The 17452-nt window shown below is 41.9% G+C and overlaps 1 protein-coding gene across 13 annotated transcripts in view; it reads left to right on the plus strand.

Annotated features, from left to right (window-relative positions):
* Nucleotides 1-17452, plus strand: part of TASP1 (taspase 1) — a 374267-nt gene that overhangs the window by 224440 nt on the left and 132375 nt on the right. For 4 of the 13 annotated variants that reach the window (XR_010836312.1, XM_067011981.1, XM_067011987.1 and 1 more), the window contains one exon: nucleotides 14358-15373. The exons of the other annotated variants lie outside the window; for them this stretch is intronic. Coding sequence is in view for 3 of the 4 variants with exons in the window: in XM_067011981.1 (XP_066868082.1) it covers nucleotides 14358-14450 (93 nt within the window). In the remaining variant the exon portion in view is untranslated. Of the gene's footprint in view, nucleotides 1-14357; nucleotides 15374-17452 lie in introns of those variants that run through there. 13 annotated transcript variants of the gene reach the window in all.

Below are 17452 nucleotides of genomic sequence, written 5' to 3' on the forward strand. Positions count from 1 at the left end.
TAGAGGGCCATTCTAATGCAAAACTATAAAGAATGTTAGAATCAGAAAGAACTCCCAATATTGAGTCGAATTTTTCATTTTTACCTATGAAGATGCTGAAGCCCAGAGATATAGTGACCCCCAGTTCAGAGACTCTCCAGTCTGTCCGCAGCAGAGTTAAGGCTCAAACCCAGTTCTCTGAATCCCAGAATCATCCTGAAATTTTTTGGCAAAATGTGTGGCAGTAGCTTTTCTGAGCAAGCCCTATTTCACCCTGAAAAATAAAGTTGTGTCTCCTAACAGATTTAGAATTTGATTTAGAATCCTTCACGCTAAGGCTTTGTGGGAGTAAAGAGAGCCCTAAATGTGGAGTCCAAAGGCTTTCATTCAAGTCTCAGTTTTTCTACTTCCTCTGGGACCATAAGCAAACCACATAACCATTCTGAGCCTCCCCTTTTTTCCACCTGAAAAATAGGTAGAGTATACCTCTGTCTACCTGAGAGGGTATTTTGAAGCAATCTCATCGATGTAAAGGCACTATGGAAACTAAAGCATTATGCAAATCTAGGGGCTTCGTATTTTTATTAAGATTTTACAAGGAACTAGTTTCACAAGGAACTGGCTTCCGCATCCCACAGAGACCTAATTGCCTTCAGAGCGAGATCCATGTGTGTTTCATTCTTCTGTCCCCTCGTAATAAGTGCAGAATAAATATTTCTAAATAGTGGAGAGCTTTTATCACCTTTAGCAGAATGGAATATCCATGATAATTCTTCATGTGAGTGGTGATATAATAGGTGCTGTGGGCTTGCCCTGTTTATGCGGATGCCTTCACGGGGCTTTTAAGATAAAAATAAGGGGCAGCGTTGTCTGATGTTGCCTCTGAAGTGTGGTGTCGTTGCATGGTAAAAGAAGTAACAAAAGTTGCCGAGAGACTGGAACAAAATGCGACCATATTTTCGTCTTATTTTAAGGCTCCTTGGACATGATATTTCTATGTGAGAACAGTAGAACTTTCCCTTTATGTAGCCTTGTTTCAGGACTAACAACGAAATCTGCCATAACGTTGTCTTTGTGCTTTGTCCACATTTGCCAATGGTCTTTTATGGCATCCTTGTTCTAAATGTGGAAAACGAGGTAGGGGCGACATGGAGTAAAATGACTAACATATGGCATTAATTTTTCAATCTGTTGATAGTTCTGATTTGTTGGGTTGAACTTGGGAATTACATCTTCACATTGCTCTGGCCCATTTATTACTTTCAGTGTAAGACAGTGATGGGATGGAAGTAAAACGCTTGTTTTTAGACTCATTCACAATGTATGCAAAAGCTAAAGGAAGTCAGTGTCAGAGAAGGTTAAACTTTGCGAGGCTCCTCTAGAGGCAGTCTAACCCAGAGTCCTTGTTTTACAGCTCTGAGATTTTCACTCATTTGCCTGATATCACACAGGCTAAGGAAGTGAGCACCCACATCTTTGGACCTGTAGTTAAATGAGGTTTTATTCTGTAAAATATACACATTTATTCTGGATTATATTAAGCAGGTTCATGTGAAACCGTCAAACTAGTTGAGTACATCTGCTTTCAGGATGAAGTCTGAAGACCAAACTCTATTTTTAGAGCAGTAAACTACATTCCAAGCTTTAATGCTGCACACAAAGAATGCTCAGAATATTCTTATTCACAAGTTGTGTCTCCTTGAAAGACAGCACTTGAAAGCAATGGGGAGGGAACTTCTGGGAAAAGGATGGGAGTTGGGGATAGTGTCTCTGGACTCAAGTCATTAAGGAAAAAAAAAGCCCATAGTAGACACAAAGCAATAAAAAACAACCAGACACACTTCCTCAGCACTTCTCTCTGGAATTGGTCATTTAAGGTCTATCACGTTTGTGCCAGTAAAAGAAAGCAGAGAGTGACTGTTGTCACATCAGGTAAGAATTCACTGTGTGAGGGCACAAGGTGTGCTCAGCCAACATGCCACCTCCAGCCCCGACTCTACACTCCCCGAGTAGCACAGTGCTGATGCAGAAGACAAGCTGAGCCTGCAGCTAAATGGATCTGTATTCTACAAAATATACACATCATTCTGGGTTGTTTTAAGGAAGTTCATGTGACACTGTTAATAGATTGAAAAATATAAGTTACCTAGGACTCAACAATTTGAAAAATAAGGCAGAATTAACAAGAGAAGGGAAAATGGTAGGGAAAGGAATATCTGTCTCTTCAGATATTCATGGTAAGTTGTAAGATTGAGTATGAGACACTCTTGTCCCGCTCCCCAGGAGGGAAATTGCCCTGTAAACAAGGTAGCCCTCCTGCTTTCCATATTCCTCTGAGCACTGAATTCTGCAGTTTCATTCATGCCGCAGGATGCAGGAGACCTGCCAGGCACACAGCCCACACCTGACGGCTGTCGAGTTGCTGCTGCCCCCCGACCATCTCTCTCTGAGAGAGGATAATGTGCATGTAGTTGTTGAGATGAATGAACAGATAATGTCACATCATATTATTTCTACATTTTGTGTCCGTCTTGGGAAATACCTAGACTTTTATTTTCAGAGTTTTAAGGTTCACAATTTCAATATCACTCTGAGCTTTTAATTTATACAAATCTCTTCAAAAATTTATAACAGACTTACAAGCTATAATCAAAAAGTACAAAACATAAAACTAAGAACTATAAAATGTCTAATTTGCCATTTGCTCTCTTTCATTTCCCAAATCCTCATTAAATAAAACAAAATCCTCTATTGGCTTAGCAAATATACAGAGCCCCTGCCATGGACCAGGCTATCTTTTAGGTAATGAGGGAACAGCAATGAACAGATAAAACTCCTCGCCCTCGTGGAGCTTTTGTCCCAGTGGAGGAGACAGGCAATGAATGGGATCAAGGAGCAAAATGGATGGCTGGTTAGATATGGTAAGGACATAGGAAACGTTGAGGCAGAGAGGGTGGTACTAGTGAAATTCAGGTGAGTGGCCAGTGTTAACCTCCCCCAAAAGGCGGTGTTTGAGTAAAGATCTGGCAGAAATGAGCAAGTGAGCCACCTGGGCGTTGGATGGAAGAGCTTTCTGGGCAGTGAGAACAGCACATGTAATGGCCTCGAGGCGGGAATGTGCTGCGTGGTTGAGGAACAGCGAGGAGGCCAAGTGGAGACGAAGAGGAATGAGCCAAAGGAAGGGCCGGAGGATTTCAGCCAGAGAACGAATGCAGCCCACAGCATATGGGGCATTGTCGGGCTTTACTCTGTATCTATTGTGGACTGAATTCTGTCCTCACCAAATTCTTATCTTAAAGCCCTAACCCCCACTGTGATTATATTTGGAGATGGGGCCTTTACAGAGGTGATTATGGTCAAATGGGGTCATAAGGACAGGGCCCTAATCCAATAGGATGTCTTTATAAGAAGAAATGCCAGGGATTTGCACACACAGAGAACAGGCCATGTGACGCTACTGGGGGAAGACAGCCATCTGTGAGCCACACAGAGAGGCCTCAGAAGAAACCAGACCTACTGATGCCTTGATCTTGGACTTCCAGCCTCCAGAACTGTGGGAAAATAATTTTGTTATGGAGACCCTAGCAGACTAATATGCTGTGCTAACCCTCAGTTGTCTTTGAGAAGTGAACTTTCTGCTAAAGAGTAAAACTGATCTTGAGCAAACTTAACTAGTGTAACTGACAACGATACTCATTTTGTGTCAGCCCAAAAGGAGCTACTCATCCTGCAGGTACTATATTTGACTTAAAACAGGTGAGCCAACAAATTAGTCATCCGAAACACAGCTAGCAAGTCAGTCCAGCCAGTTTTTTTTCATAGTGGCAGTTTAAAAGCAGCTCTCACAATTCTTTTATTTTTGTCTTTTAAACATAGAAGAGTTCGCCTTTGGCTGGTGTGAATGAAGAAGATGCTGTACCGCCTTCTTCCATCCCTATTTTTTCCCCAAACTGTGCTCCCTGTTTAATCTCTTACCATCTTCCTTCAAACAAAACTGCCTTCTTAACATCACAAAAAAATGACAAGGGGAAAGCATTTGGCTGCTTTTGGAGGTTTATTATTCTGAACCCTGAAAAGGAAGAAAAAGAATCAAGTGTTTATCCTTCCTTTCTTTTGCCCTACCCAGGTAGTGGGGAGTTTCTCGCCTTTTGGGAGGTCTGAGGTCTTCTGCCAGCGTTCAGTGGGTGTTCTGTAGGAGCAGTTCCACGTGTAGATGTGTTTCTGATGTATCTGTGGGGAGGAAGGTGATCTCCGTGTCTTACTCTTCCACCATCTTCCCAGCTTTCATGTTAGATAATATAATATTCCCTTCCTTTCTTATATGCACTTTATTGTGGAATACCAAAAAGTTGAGAAAGTTCTTTATAGAAGAATTCCAGCTATTAATGTATTGACAGTGATGGAATTAGGAAACCACCCGTTGGTGACTCTTGAAATAATGGGGTCTAGGCAACGATTATCAGTGGCTGCTAAAACTGTTGCAGAAGCTTATTGCGAGGTTGACAGGCAAGGAGACAGGAAACAGCTTAAATTTGTCTCTCCATCTGGGGTTCAGTCAAAGTTTTATGAGTTAGGGGAGGAGGGTTGGTGTGCAGAAGCACTGGTGGGGCAGGTTTTTAATTTTTATTTATTTTTTCACATCTTTATTGGAGTATAATTGCTTTACAATGGTGTATTAGTTTCTGCTGTATAACAAAGTGAATTAGCTCTGTGTATACATATATCCCCATATCCCCTCCCTCTTGCGTCTCCCTCCCACCCTCCCTATCCCACCGCTCTAGGTCATCACAAAGCATCGAGTTGGTCTCCCTGTGCTATGCAGCAGCCTCCCACTAGCCATCCATTTTACATTTGGTAGTTATGTCAATGCTACTCTCACTTCGTCCCAGCTTCCCCTTCCGGTGGGGCAGGTTTTGATTGGAGGGCTTTGGAGCTTGGCCATTTATGGTAAGGTGTCGTAGATGGGCTTCAGCACCGGACCTTCCTGGACAGCATACCCTTCACTTCTGAAAGGGCTCTGGAGTTCAGGTTCAGGTCAGACCCTGGTCCTTTGGAGGGGGTGGGGAGAACAGCTTTGGTTCCAGGTTGTTTGAGGTCCAAATCTCTTCTGCATGTTTCTGCTGCATGACTTGAGGTTTTGTTCTGTTGTCTCTGAAAAACAACTCAATATCCTGTTAGAAACAGGATAGGCCCAGTCTGGGAGTGGTTCTATGGTTACAAAACCATTAGGCAAAGGTTGATGGGAGTATCGGGTTGCCACCATCTGAACCCAATGGGCCAATAATAGTAACCGCACTGAAAGGTGATCACAGATGTTAGGGCCATCTGAGCACACACCGTAGGCAGAACGCAGCCCCACCAGTGGCAAATTATTGCCGAAAATGCCCTTCTAAAGAAGGTAACTGCAACTTTACTCTGGTGAGGGAATGCAAGGGTTGCCAGATTTTTCAAGAGTATCTAGAAATCAAGATGCTTGTATGCAATTTCCCAATTTTAAAATATTTTCTATTAATATTTTTAGAAGTTGGAAACACTGTGTGGCTCAAACCAAGCAAACTTGTCAGCTCTCCCTTACTCAGGCCCAACACTGCCCTCCAGTCCTATTTGCCGTCCAGTGCCATGGCCTCCGGAGAGCCTGCCCCACCTCCTTGATCCACATCCATGCGCTCTCTCTCTTGACTTCATTAGCATTTGTGGTTGGGTATCTGTGATACTGCGATTTAGCATAAGAAGTACATACTTGTTCTTCCTCCAGGGTTCCTGACTCACAGCTCCCCAAACCCTTGGAATTTCCCAAGTGATAATAGCAATAGGGTCATCTTTTGTTATAATATTTGATCTCTAGTCCTCAGTTTCTGAAATCATTTCAGAGCTGTAAAGGTGAAATGGGTATCTTGTTATTCATAGCAAGCCCCTTTCAAGCACACCTGGGTTTATTTTAATGAGGTGACTTTTGGAAAACCCCAAGGTAACCTAAGCTTGGGGTCTGGTTACCAGGGGAACCAACCATGTGACTAGAGGGTTGGAAATTTCAGCCCCACCCCCTGACCTATGGGGAGGGGAGAAGGACTAGAGACTGAGTTCAGTCACCAATGACCAGTAATGTAGTCAATCATACCTATGTAACAACACCTCCATAAAAATCCCCCGAAACACAAGGTTGAGAGGGCTTCTGAGATGTTGAACGTGTGGAGATTTGGGGAGTGGTGCCTTCAGAGAAGGCATGGAAGCTCCAAGCCTTTTCCTACCTTCCTTGCCTATGCATCTCTTCTCTATCTGGCTGTTTCTAAATTATATCCTTTTATAATAATGTAAACTGTTTTCCTGAACTTCGTGAGCTGCTCTAGCAAATTAATCAAGCCTGAGGAGGGGGTGGTGGGAACCTCTCATTTATAGCCAATTTACAGCTATGGGCCAGAAGTGCAGGTGACAACCTGAACTTGCGATTGGTATCTGGCATGGTGGGGAGACAGTCTTGTGGGACTGAGCTCTTAACCTGTGGGCTCTATCTCCTGGTAGATGGTGTCAGGACTGAGTTAAATTGTAGGACACCCAATCAGTACCTGCAGAGTTAATTGCTTGGTAGTGTTGGAAAACACACATTGGAGTGTTATACCCTCTTAGTGTATGGTCACGTGCCTTTGTTAATGGTTTTCTAATCATCTCATATGGCCTTACTTGTCTTCCCAACAACATGACATGTTCTTAGAAGGTAATTTGCCAGTATTCTACCACTTTGGTTTTCTCTGTAGCACCCAGGCATGCTGAGGTGATTGTTTTTGAGCCATCGAAGATTAATGATACAGCAAGCAGGTATATACAAAGCCCTTAGTAGTTAGTAAATACTCAGCAATTGTTAATTATTGTATCAGTGAGAGCAGAACAGCAGCATCAAAAATATTGGCCTAAAAATGTCCATTTTCTTCAACCTTACCTTTTAGCATGCAGCTAATTTTTCATTAAAATATCTCGTTCTATTTTTGAAGACTATCAAACATTTCAAATAGAATTACCCAATTCCGGAATATCAAATAATGTGTAATAGATATTGTGCTGCGTAATGTTTTGTGCTATGGCTATGTGTTTGTTTGAATAATAAGAATCTAATGTGTTGACACGTGGTCTCATTGCATGCAGTATCTCTTGTAGTCCTTGTCAACCTGATGACAAATGCTCTTACGTTAAGTCCCCTACATACGAATGAGTTCTGTTCTGAGAGCGAGTTCGTAAAGTCCACCTTGTTCTTAAGTCCAACAAAGTTAGCCTAGGTACCCAGCTAACACAATCGGCTGTACAGTACTGTACTGTAATAGGTTTATAATACTTTTCACACAAATAACATTAAAAAACCACAAAAAATAAAGAAAACATTTTTAATCTTACAGTGCAGTACCCTGAAAAGTACAGTAGTACAGCACAACAGCTGGCACACAGGAGCTCGCATCCAGTGAACAGGCAAGAAGAGTTACTGACTGGAGGACAGAGAGGAGGTGGGAGATGGTAGAGCTGAAGGATCATCAGCAACAGGAGACGGAGGGCAAGCTGCAATTTCACTCACGCCTGACATTAGTGCCACAGGTTCTGGTTCCTTGCTGGATTCAATTCTATCTACCCTCTTGAAAAAACGATCCAGTGATGTCTGGGTAGTAGCTCTTTTTTTCTTGTCATAGAAGACGCAGAGGCACTGGATTGCATTCTGAACGGTTGCTGCAACCTTCTTGTACCATTCTACGTTAGGGTCCTGTGCCTCAAAAACTAACAGTGCCTCCTCAAATAAAGAGAATCCCCTTGCCATTTCCTGCATCGTGAATCTCTTTGGTTCACCAGAAGCACTGCCACCAAACAGCACAGTTAGCCTGTCCTTTGCTGCTTTATCGCCTGGCATCAGCTTTTCCTCCTTACTGATGTAACTTCGGTCTGGCATCCTCTTGCAGTACAGTCCTGTCTCATCCACATTAAAAACCTGCTCAGGTAGATACATGCCTTCATCAATAATTTCTTGAAGCGTTTCAGGAAATACCCGGGCAGCTACCGTATCTGCACTTGCTGCCTCGCCACTTACTTTTACGTTGTGAAGGTTGGCTCTAGCCTTGAACAGATGAAACCAGCCATGGTTGGCATTAAAAGATGCACCCTCTGATTCTTCACCATGTTTCTTCTTCAAGTCTTCATAAAGGCTTTTAGCTTTCTCTTGAATCACCATTAAGCTGAGCGGGACTCTACACTGATGTGATCCTGCATCCACACACTGAGAAGTTTCTCCATCTCCTCCGTCACTTTTCCACGCTTCTTCGATATTATTGTTGGCATCATCGGCACAGCAGACTTCACATGTTCCATGATCTTGTCCTCATTCTTCAGAATCGTGCCGATGGTTGAATGATTCATGTTATAAGAACGAGCGACGTCTACCATCTTTTCGCCTCGCTCCTCTCTCTCAATTATTTTCACTTTTGTTTCCATTGTTATCGCTTGGTGCTTCTTAGCAGTACGAGCTACATCACCGCTGCTTTTACGCTTGCTTCTGGACATCCTGGGCTTGAAATAAAGATACTATACTACAGTACTCTATACAGTACTGCACAGTAAAGTACACAAAAACACAACCCCTTGCAGAGGATGCACGCATGTGACAGTGTACGCCAGGCACATGAACTAACTTACGTAATTACATGCGAACACACGTTCGCATCTTTGAAAGTTCACAAGTTGAAGGTTCATATGTAGGGGACTTACTGTATAGCTATTTTAGAGGTGGGGTCCTGAGAAGTTTAAGTAACCAGCAGAGGTTACATAGCAAGTGCAGAGGCCCGGATGGAATCGTTGTTAAAGATAACTCCAGCTGCTGTAACAAGCAAACCCCAGAATATATGTGTATAGTTGTTCAAACACAATAAGAAGCATGTTTCTCATTCACATAAAATACAAATTGGGGTTTCTGATTGGTAGAGGACTCTCTTCCAAATTATGATTCAGGGTCCCAAGCTCCTTACATCACCTAGGCCTCAGGTCATCAGAGAAAGCACATGGAGAATGGTTTGTAAGATTTCCTGCCAGGCCTGGTAGTGGCACACATCACTTCAGTCCATCAGCCTGATTGCAGTCACACAGCCACATCTAACTGCAAAGAAGCCTGGGAAATGTCGTCCAGCTTTGTGTCCAGGAAGAAGAGATGGCCCAGAATTCAAGGTGCTCTGATCTGGTAACCCATGCACATAGCCCTTATGATAAACTGCCTTTGTAGATTAACTTTAGAATTGGACACTATATGTTGTATGCTACATGCACTTTCTTAGCCACTGATCAATGAAAAAACTGTTTTTTTTTTTAAAGGCAAAACAACCAAACTCTCAGAATTATGAAACTAATGAATAAAATATTTCCAAGAGCTTTTTTTTTTTTTTTTTTGAGCTGTTTTTGTCTAGATGTTATGTTCCTGACCCCACCAAAGGAGGATAATAACTTGTTTAAGAGAATCTTCCCTTGACTGTTGTGGCAGATCTCAAGCAACTCTCCCATGAGTGGAAAGATGGATTAAAATATAACCACTAAATGAAGGCTTTGAGACTTTCAAAATTAAGTTGTATACTTGTAGTTTTCCTGGAAACCACAAAAAGCAGTCACTAAGGTGTTCTCAAAAGATTTAAAGACACGAGTATGAAAGATAGGAAGTCTCAGCTACTACTTAGATTGTGATTAGGACATCAAGCAATTATATAATTTCTGTATTTTTTTTTCTTTCACTTTCTCATTTTGAAGTCTTCAGGCTAAATATGTTATTATGCAATGTATTTGGTTTTATAGAAAGATACAGCCCTAAGACTATTGGCTTTGTAATTTACAAGGTGATATTTCTTCTAGGAGTGTTAACCTCAAGGATCTGTCTGGTCAACTCAGGGAATTAGCAAGAAAGCAGAGAGTTCTAACTCCAAGGCCATTGGGTTCCACTGGTGTGGCACTGTTAGCATCTGCGGAATCTAAGGCTCTGTCTCCATTGTAAAAGCATAATCACTTGGAAAGTGGGAAAATGGAGTCAGTCCATACTTTTAAAAAATCTATTTAAAAATAATCTTTACTATAACAAACTAGTGTGATTGACTTTTCAACCAAACTGACTGGTCACACGAGTTAAAACACCTGAGATTCTTCGTACATAAACATAGCCCTGAAGGGTATACTTCAGTCACTTCTCCACTCAGTGAGCATTTCCAGAGTGTGCCTTTGTGTCAGACACTTTGACAGGTGCAGGGAGTACAGAGGGGAGTGTATGACAAACTCCTGCCTCCAGCTGGCTTCCAATTACAGAGACTCAAAAATTCAAAAGAAACCAAACCCGGACAGTTAAGTCACAAGATGTGAAATGCTCAGCTGGGAGCTGTAGGAGCTAGAAGGAGGGCTTCTAGATCGAGAGGAAGATCCAGTCAAGGAAGTCTTTCCCAGAGAAAGAACCAAAAAGGATATTAGAGACATGGAATCCTCGTTAGAGAGGTGTATGAGTGAGGCATTTGGAAGGAATGGAGGGAGAATACCCAAAATGCTGCTGCTCTGGCATCTACCATTTTCATGTGCTATTTCTCATTAGTTCCAAATTCCAATAAAAGTACACTGTTACTTAAATGGTTTTAAAGACACCTTGTTACGGTCTTATGCTTGTAGGACACCCTAGAGTCTGCACAGTCCTTATACACCCAATATAAAATACTTTATTGCACTTTTAAATGCTGGCATACAAGTTCATCGTAGACAGTGGTGAACTGTCCACAGACATTTTTAGGCTCAAGGAATTCAAACCCACTTCTCCAAAAGAACTTTTAGAGATAAACACTCATATAAAATATTCTCTTAAACAGCCCCCACTGTTTATAATATGATTTGATGCTCCATTGAAATTTCCACAGAAAGCTTCAAATACATCTTGGCTCAAACTTTTTCAGACAAAGGTTACTTATTTTCCGATGAGTCAGAAGACCATGTTGATTGATGAAACTGGTGAAGTGTTGACATACATTTGGACGGTTAACCATTCTATTCCCCTCAACACCAAAATCATGCCAGTGTGTTTTGTAATTGCAAAATCCCCCTTGACTAGATGATAATTTAGGGAAGCAGTAATCCTGAGAAGTTAATCTTAACAACTTGTTTGTCTGGTTGAGCATTTCTGTCTTATGTAAACAGCTCAATTTATACAAATCTCAATGTATTTTTGAAGTATTTTGCCCATGCACCATTAATAAATATCTCAAGACCTTTGTCATCTTTTCCAGTTCTTTTTTCTTTTCCATCCTAACTCTCCTTGACAATTTGTGGTTTAGCTCAGTTTATTTAGATGCTTTTCTGTCGTAAACTTGGTGGGGGTAGGAGTGTTAGAGGTAAGTTTCGATTGGCCATCTGTGTTTCTGTAAATCTCAGAGGATTGCTATCAAGTCCCCTGGTCTGTGGGACAGCAGTTTCTTCCTTCTAGTCCTGGGTCTTTTGAATGCTCAGCAGAAAAATCAGTTGCTTTAAGACTGACATCCCCCTGGTCAAGTTGCAGGCTGTCTGCTTGGACATATGGTCGCTCTTTGGTCTTTTAACAATTAATTTATTCTCTGTTGCCTCTGGTGCCTGGACCACCAGGCCTGCCAGGAAGTCTCACTGGATTCTCTCTGAATCTCTGGGAAACGTGAGGATGGAGTTTCCTGTGAGCTTCACTTTTAGGGACAGATATCTTAAGTAACCTGATTGGACATTTTCAACCTATTTGTGAACAGAACCTGGTGTTAATATTTCTCCATTGGGGTCTGCATCATGGATTCACTCCTAGATAACCTCTTCTCTTAATGCCATCTTATAGAATACAGTTCTGGACCAGGAAGAAATGGTCATTTCTGCTTTCTTCTTTTTTTAAAAAATTGTGCTAAAATATACATAGCATAAAGTTTACTATTTTAACCATTTTGGGTGTACTGTGCAGTGGCATTTAGTACATTCACATTGTTGTGCAACCATCACCACCGTCCATCTCCAGAACTTTTCACCTTCTCAAACTGAGACTGTGTGCCTATTAAGTAATGACTCCATAATTCTACCTACCCCCAGCCCCTGGGAACCACCATTCTGCTTTCTGTCCTGTGAATTTGACTTCTAGGTACCTCATATAAGTGGAATCATGCAATATTTGTCCTTTTGTGTCTGGCTGGCTTATTTCATTGACTTAGTATCTTCAAAGTTGATCCATGTTGTACCATGTGTCAGAATGTCATTTCTTTTTAAAGCTGAATAATATACCACTGTATGTATAGACCATGTTTTGTTTATTTATCTGTTGATGGACATTTGGGTTGCTTCTACGTTTTGCTTATTGTGAATAATGCTGCTATGAGCATTGTGTACAAATATACGAGTCCCTGCTTTTACTTGTTTTGGGTATATACCCTGAAGTGGAATTGTTGGATCGTATTACAATTCTGTGTTTAATTTTTTGAGGAACCACCATATTGTTTTCCACATTCTTGATCCCTGTCCTAGCCATGTGACTATTTCATGGCTGAGGAGGCTGAGATGAGAGATGAGATAGACTAAGGGGCTTCTCCTCTCTCAGGGATTGCCTTTGTTTAGAACTTTTTTTTTTTTTTAATCGATGAATGATGCCTGAGGAAAAAATTCTTTGACCTCATGTTAATGAATCCCTGAAAGAATAAAAGGGCCCCATCAACACTGAGCCCTGGGAGTTGTGGATCTGAGCGTTTTGTGCCTGCTGTGACAAGGGCTGCTGGGTAGCAGAATCAAACAACACGTCCTCTTCAAACTTCTCCGGCTAGGTTAATAAGACATCACAAGAAATGAAAGATCCACAAGTGTGTCTTACTGTGGACTTCTCGGGTATAATATATCCATACTTATAAGATGTAATAAGATGTACTAAACAGCCTTCAGATGCTATAACAAGGCCAGATTCTGGGACAGGGTGCCCAGAGGCGTGAGCCTGGTGACCAAACTCAGTGATACTCACCTCCCAGGAGGTGCCACATGGACTGCCTTGCCCAGCTCTCCACCCCAAAGTTGACAGGCCTCCCTCCTGGAGGTTGCAGGTGGCTTCCTGCCTTGCGTACAGAAACACTAAGTACCCAGAGAACATTTTCTGCTCTCCAGAGCTTTCCAAATTGCTGACTTATGTCAGCTCCTCTAATAGGACTTGTGCAGTGAGACCCAAGAACAGTACCCACCATCAAACTAAAACCAGGTAGCTTACCTGTTGCTCCATCTAAAGCATATGCTTGCCTTATTTTTGGTTGCATGAGAGGATGTCAGACCCACCCCAGGCTTGGCCACCTCACCAGCTGCATCCAGCAAGTTCACTCTGGGACTTGAACTCCCTTGGGTTCAGTCCTCAGGAAAAGCTTGTGTGGAGAAGCAGAATCAGAGAGGATTACCTGAAGGATATACAGCCCCTCTGTTCTTCTTAGAAACTCCGACATTTATCTATCCCCGGATTAAGCCAGATCATCAAAAAAAGGAATTCCTGGCTGACGTGGTCCTGACCCCTTGTGGAAGAGCTTTTCCTGCTGGCCTCCTTTGAGTGATGCTGTAATGCTCAGCCCTACAAAGCTCCTTGTTGTACAACTGCTGTCTTCACTCATCCACTATACACAGTACCTGCTGTGGGTGAAGCCCTACAAGAGGAATGGCTCCTTGGACTCTGTGCCGGGAACGGTTTTCTCCTTTGAGTGGTTGGTTTGTGTGATCCCGTTATACCATGTGGACCCCTGCCTGGTCTTGGCCAGTGGGAAGCTCCGAGACAGGGCAGCAGTCTGCCTCCAGCATGGGGACAGAACTAAGGCTAGATTTTGTGTGTTAACTCATGCCTGTTTTATTTAACTCATTTTTGTAAGTTCTTATTTTTCTTTTTTTTTTTAATTGCCTCACTTACTTGAGGTTGAGTGATCTGATTTTTGTAAGCTATTTAAATCCTTTAAGGAGTAAATTGAGGGAATAAACATGAATCGTGTATTCTCAGTTGCTTTGAATGTTCAGAGGACAAAATGTATATCAACTGGTAGTTTTCAGGTAACTGGAATATGCTCAACACAGGTGGCCTTAAAACCACTCTTGTTCTGAGTGTGACTAAACTGTAAGCTCTGTGCTCCTGGGGGCCTGGGATGTCCTGGTCTCTATCTCCAGCTACCAGGGCTGTGCTTGGCAGGTAGTAGGTACTCAGTTAATATCCCCTGAGATTTGGACAAACGGGATCTGTCTGCACCTGAGTTACCCGCCAGCACAGCCTGTAGATGCTCAGAAGCAAAGAGAAGCCAAGATGCTCTGGTGTTTCCTCCGCCTTTGTCGCACGTCAGGGGGACACAGCTGGCACCTCTAACAGTCTTCCGTCTCCTCCTCTGCAGACTCACATTTCCAGACTCCCTCCCGGTGCAGTAGCCGGACAGTCCGTGGCGATTGAAGGTGGGGTCTGCCGCCTGGAGAGCCCAGTGAACTGAACCTTCAGGCTGAACACAGAGCATCTGAGCGGCATTTCAGAACCCGAGCTTCGCAGGGTTTTAACCGAAGTTGGATGTTTTATCTTCCTCGTTTTATAATTCCTGTCGCAGCCTCGTGCATCGCTCGCGACACTAGTGCTGCTGTAGTTAGCGCTTGGTGACACGCGCGTCTTGGGCAGATGAGCGGGACTGTGTATGTGTGTGCGTACGTGTGCGCGTGCCCGTGCGCGCGCGCAGTGCGTATGCTTGCTTCTCCTTCGATGAAATAGAAACTCCTCCTTATTGTGTAACCTCAGACCAGGAATGATTAAATCATCTTCCCAAAATGTGTGCTTTAACTGTTTACAAGTAAAACCTAAAGTTGCAGGAAACATTGTTGATTTCACAAAAAGGTACCAACTGTCTTTGATATAACGTGTCGGAACTGCAGAGTAAATCTACTTGTTGAAATGACTGACAGTGGCCATGCTCCATTTGATATCAGTGCTAGTAACAAAGTGTTTTTATTTGTTAGCCAGTTTAAGTGGATCCTATGGTAACTTAAACTGTTGTTCTCATCCCTCATATGGGGCATTTTTCTTTAACAAAGAATGGTTTCAGTGAAACAATCTAGCAGAGAATTAAGGTCAGAACCTTTTTAAGTAATAGTCTTATTGATAAAGTTTGTACTTCTTTCCTCAAGCTTTTCTAAGCTTAAATACTGCATAGCTTCGAGCTGTGTGTACTATATATTATGAAAGAATATGTAAAGAGAACATACAGTAATGCACAGTCCTTAATTTGTGTATAATGGAATGTTATTTACAATGTAACACTGTAAATAAGAAAGCAAAATTTATGGGAAAATTCAATATTATCTTTGTTTCTCGTTTAAATATATTTTTAAGATAAAGGCACAAAAATAAAAGAAACATATTACTGGGTATAGTGTGTGACTCCTCTTCTCAGCCTAATAAATTATCTTTTGAATCGTAGATTGGAGAGCTGTTCTTTGTAAAAAGTTACTTCTTCTGGAAGTCATACCTTTATGCCTCTTGCTGTGGTTCTGAGTAGTCAAAATTCAGTTTCATCTCTATTTAATTAGGCTGGACACCAGCGAGATGAAAGATGAACTTAGTACATGATTGAATGGTCAATACAGAAGTCCCTAAAATTTTCATTGTAATTTGATAAAAAATAACCAAGGGAAGGAATAAGAACACTTTCCTTTGAGAAATGGTAGTGGCAGCTGAAAAGTCAATGGTTTCAGTTGATAAATTGCTTCTAAATGTTATATTTAGTGACTCTGGAGCCACGTAAGAAAACCAAGACTTTCCTTTTGATTTTACATGTAAGAAGTAACTATTAAGAAGATACTAAAGATAGACTCGCTCAGGGGGAGGAAGTTCCCTGCACCATATAATCATGGCTCTGGGCGGTAACTGATAAAGCCCCAGATGAAATTATACACTTGACATCAATGTATGGGCAAATTATAAAGGAAAGACAACCAAAATGGAGTGGGTGTAAATATGAATGCTTTGGGAGTTGCTGACTTATATTCCTCGTACAGGCAATTACATTTGTCTCGCTGTGTTCTCGTAGACAGGTTGGTGCCGTGGTATCTGTTTCTCATTCTTAATGAGGCTGAGAACTTAGTAAGAGATGGGCTGGCTGGTGGGGAGCCTTTGGCTTCAAAAGCTTTCAAAGACCTGTTACCTGTTGGCAGGGTTTTTTCAGGAACTGGATTGGATCACATAAAACTATCAGGACACTTTGGAGTCTGAAAATCATCTGACCTATTTCACCAGGAATGCCATTTCTTTCATCTCCTTTTGACTTTATTCTGTTCATATTTAAAAGTTTGGGCTTGTTAAACACCCCTTTTATGAAGAGATTTAAAGGGTCAGTATAAAAGAACACAGCCCCTCCAAAAACAGTTTGTTAGGACTTTAGTCTCCAATTTCTAATTTTTTTTTTTTTTTAATTTAAGGAATATTATGAAACCAGGAGGAAAAAAAGTCGAAGGGTCATGGAGGCAAGAAATCTTAATTGTAAGATCAGATGTTAAAGAAGAGATACTGGAACCAGAAGGTACTGACAGATATAAAATCAACTTCGTTTCACACAAAAGTAGGAAAGATAGAAACAGATAAGAATGTAACCTCATTCCCTAGTCTGGCCTATATCACCAAGACTCTGAAGCTGTGTTTGAAGGTACCCACTTTTAATGTGGATGATCCTAACTATAGGCCTGTATTCTATTTCATTTTAAGGCCTGAGCATTGGATGTTTGGTTCTCTTGGGTACAGTTAAGCCTGGCCTGGATGCCTCAAGGCTGTCACTGTGATCCTGCTCTGAGTTTGGAAACGGGTGTCTTCCGCACTTGATGAGGAGGCGGAGGGTGTGTGCTCTACCCTAAGGAGTCCCTGTGCTGACTGACAGGTGTGTCAGCCTTGTCTGGGCTCTGTCCTCGCTTGTCACCTCTGCCACCTCTCCCTGCTTCCTGTGTGTCTGCCTGTGGTGGGCCCTTTCTCATCGTCTAAATGCCTCTTCTAAACGTGAACTTGAACGCAGATGCCAATGTCTGTTAGAACTATGTACGAAGAACATATAAACAAGCCCCTGATGCTTGCTAGTCTGAGATGCTTGTCTGTGAGCAAAATGGATGAGTTTTAGTTTATAGACGTAAGGACATCTCTTTTGGTTGCTCAAAAGCCTTTTGTGCCGAATTCTTCATCTTCTCCCATGTTTGAGAGTGGTGATGTTCATACCAGTTACCTGAAATAAGTACGGTTACTCTGTTGTAACAGATGGGGAGGGTGTGAGGGAAGGAAGAAAGGAAGATTTAGAAAAGTACTGGAACTATTCTCATATCTTGAAATTATATTTCATTATTGTGAATTTTAAAAAATCTGGTCATGGTTATAAAAGCAATCCATGCTTATTACAAAAACTTAGAAAATAAAGAAACACAACAAAAAATGTAACTCATAACCCCACTTCCCTAGAGACAACAGTTA

This window comes from Kogia breviceps, chromosome 14 (assembly GCF_026419965.1).
Source record: "Kogia breviceps isolate mKogBre1 chromosome 14, mKogBre1 haplotype 1, whole genome shotgun sequence".
In the NCBI taxonomy this organism is placed as follows: domain Eukaryota; kingdom Metazoa; phylum Chordata; class Mammalia; order Artiodactyla; family Physeteridae; genus Kogia; species Kogia breviceps.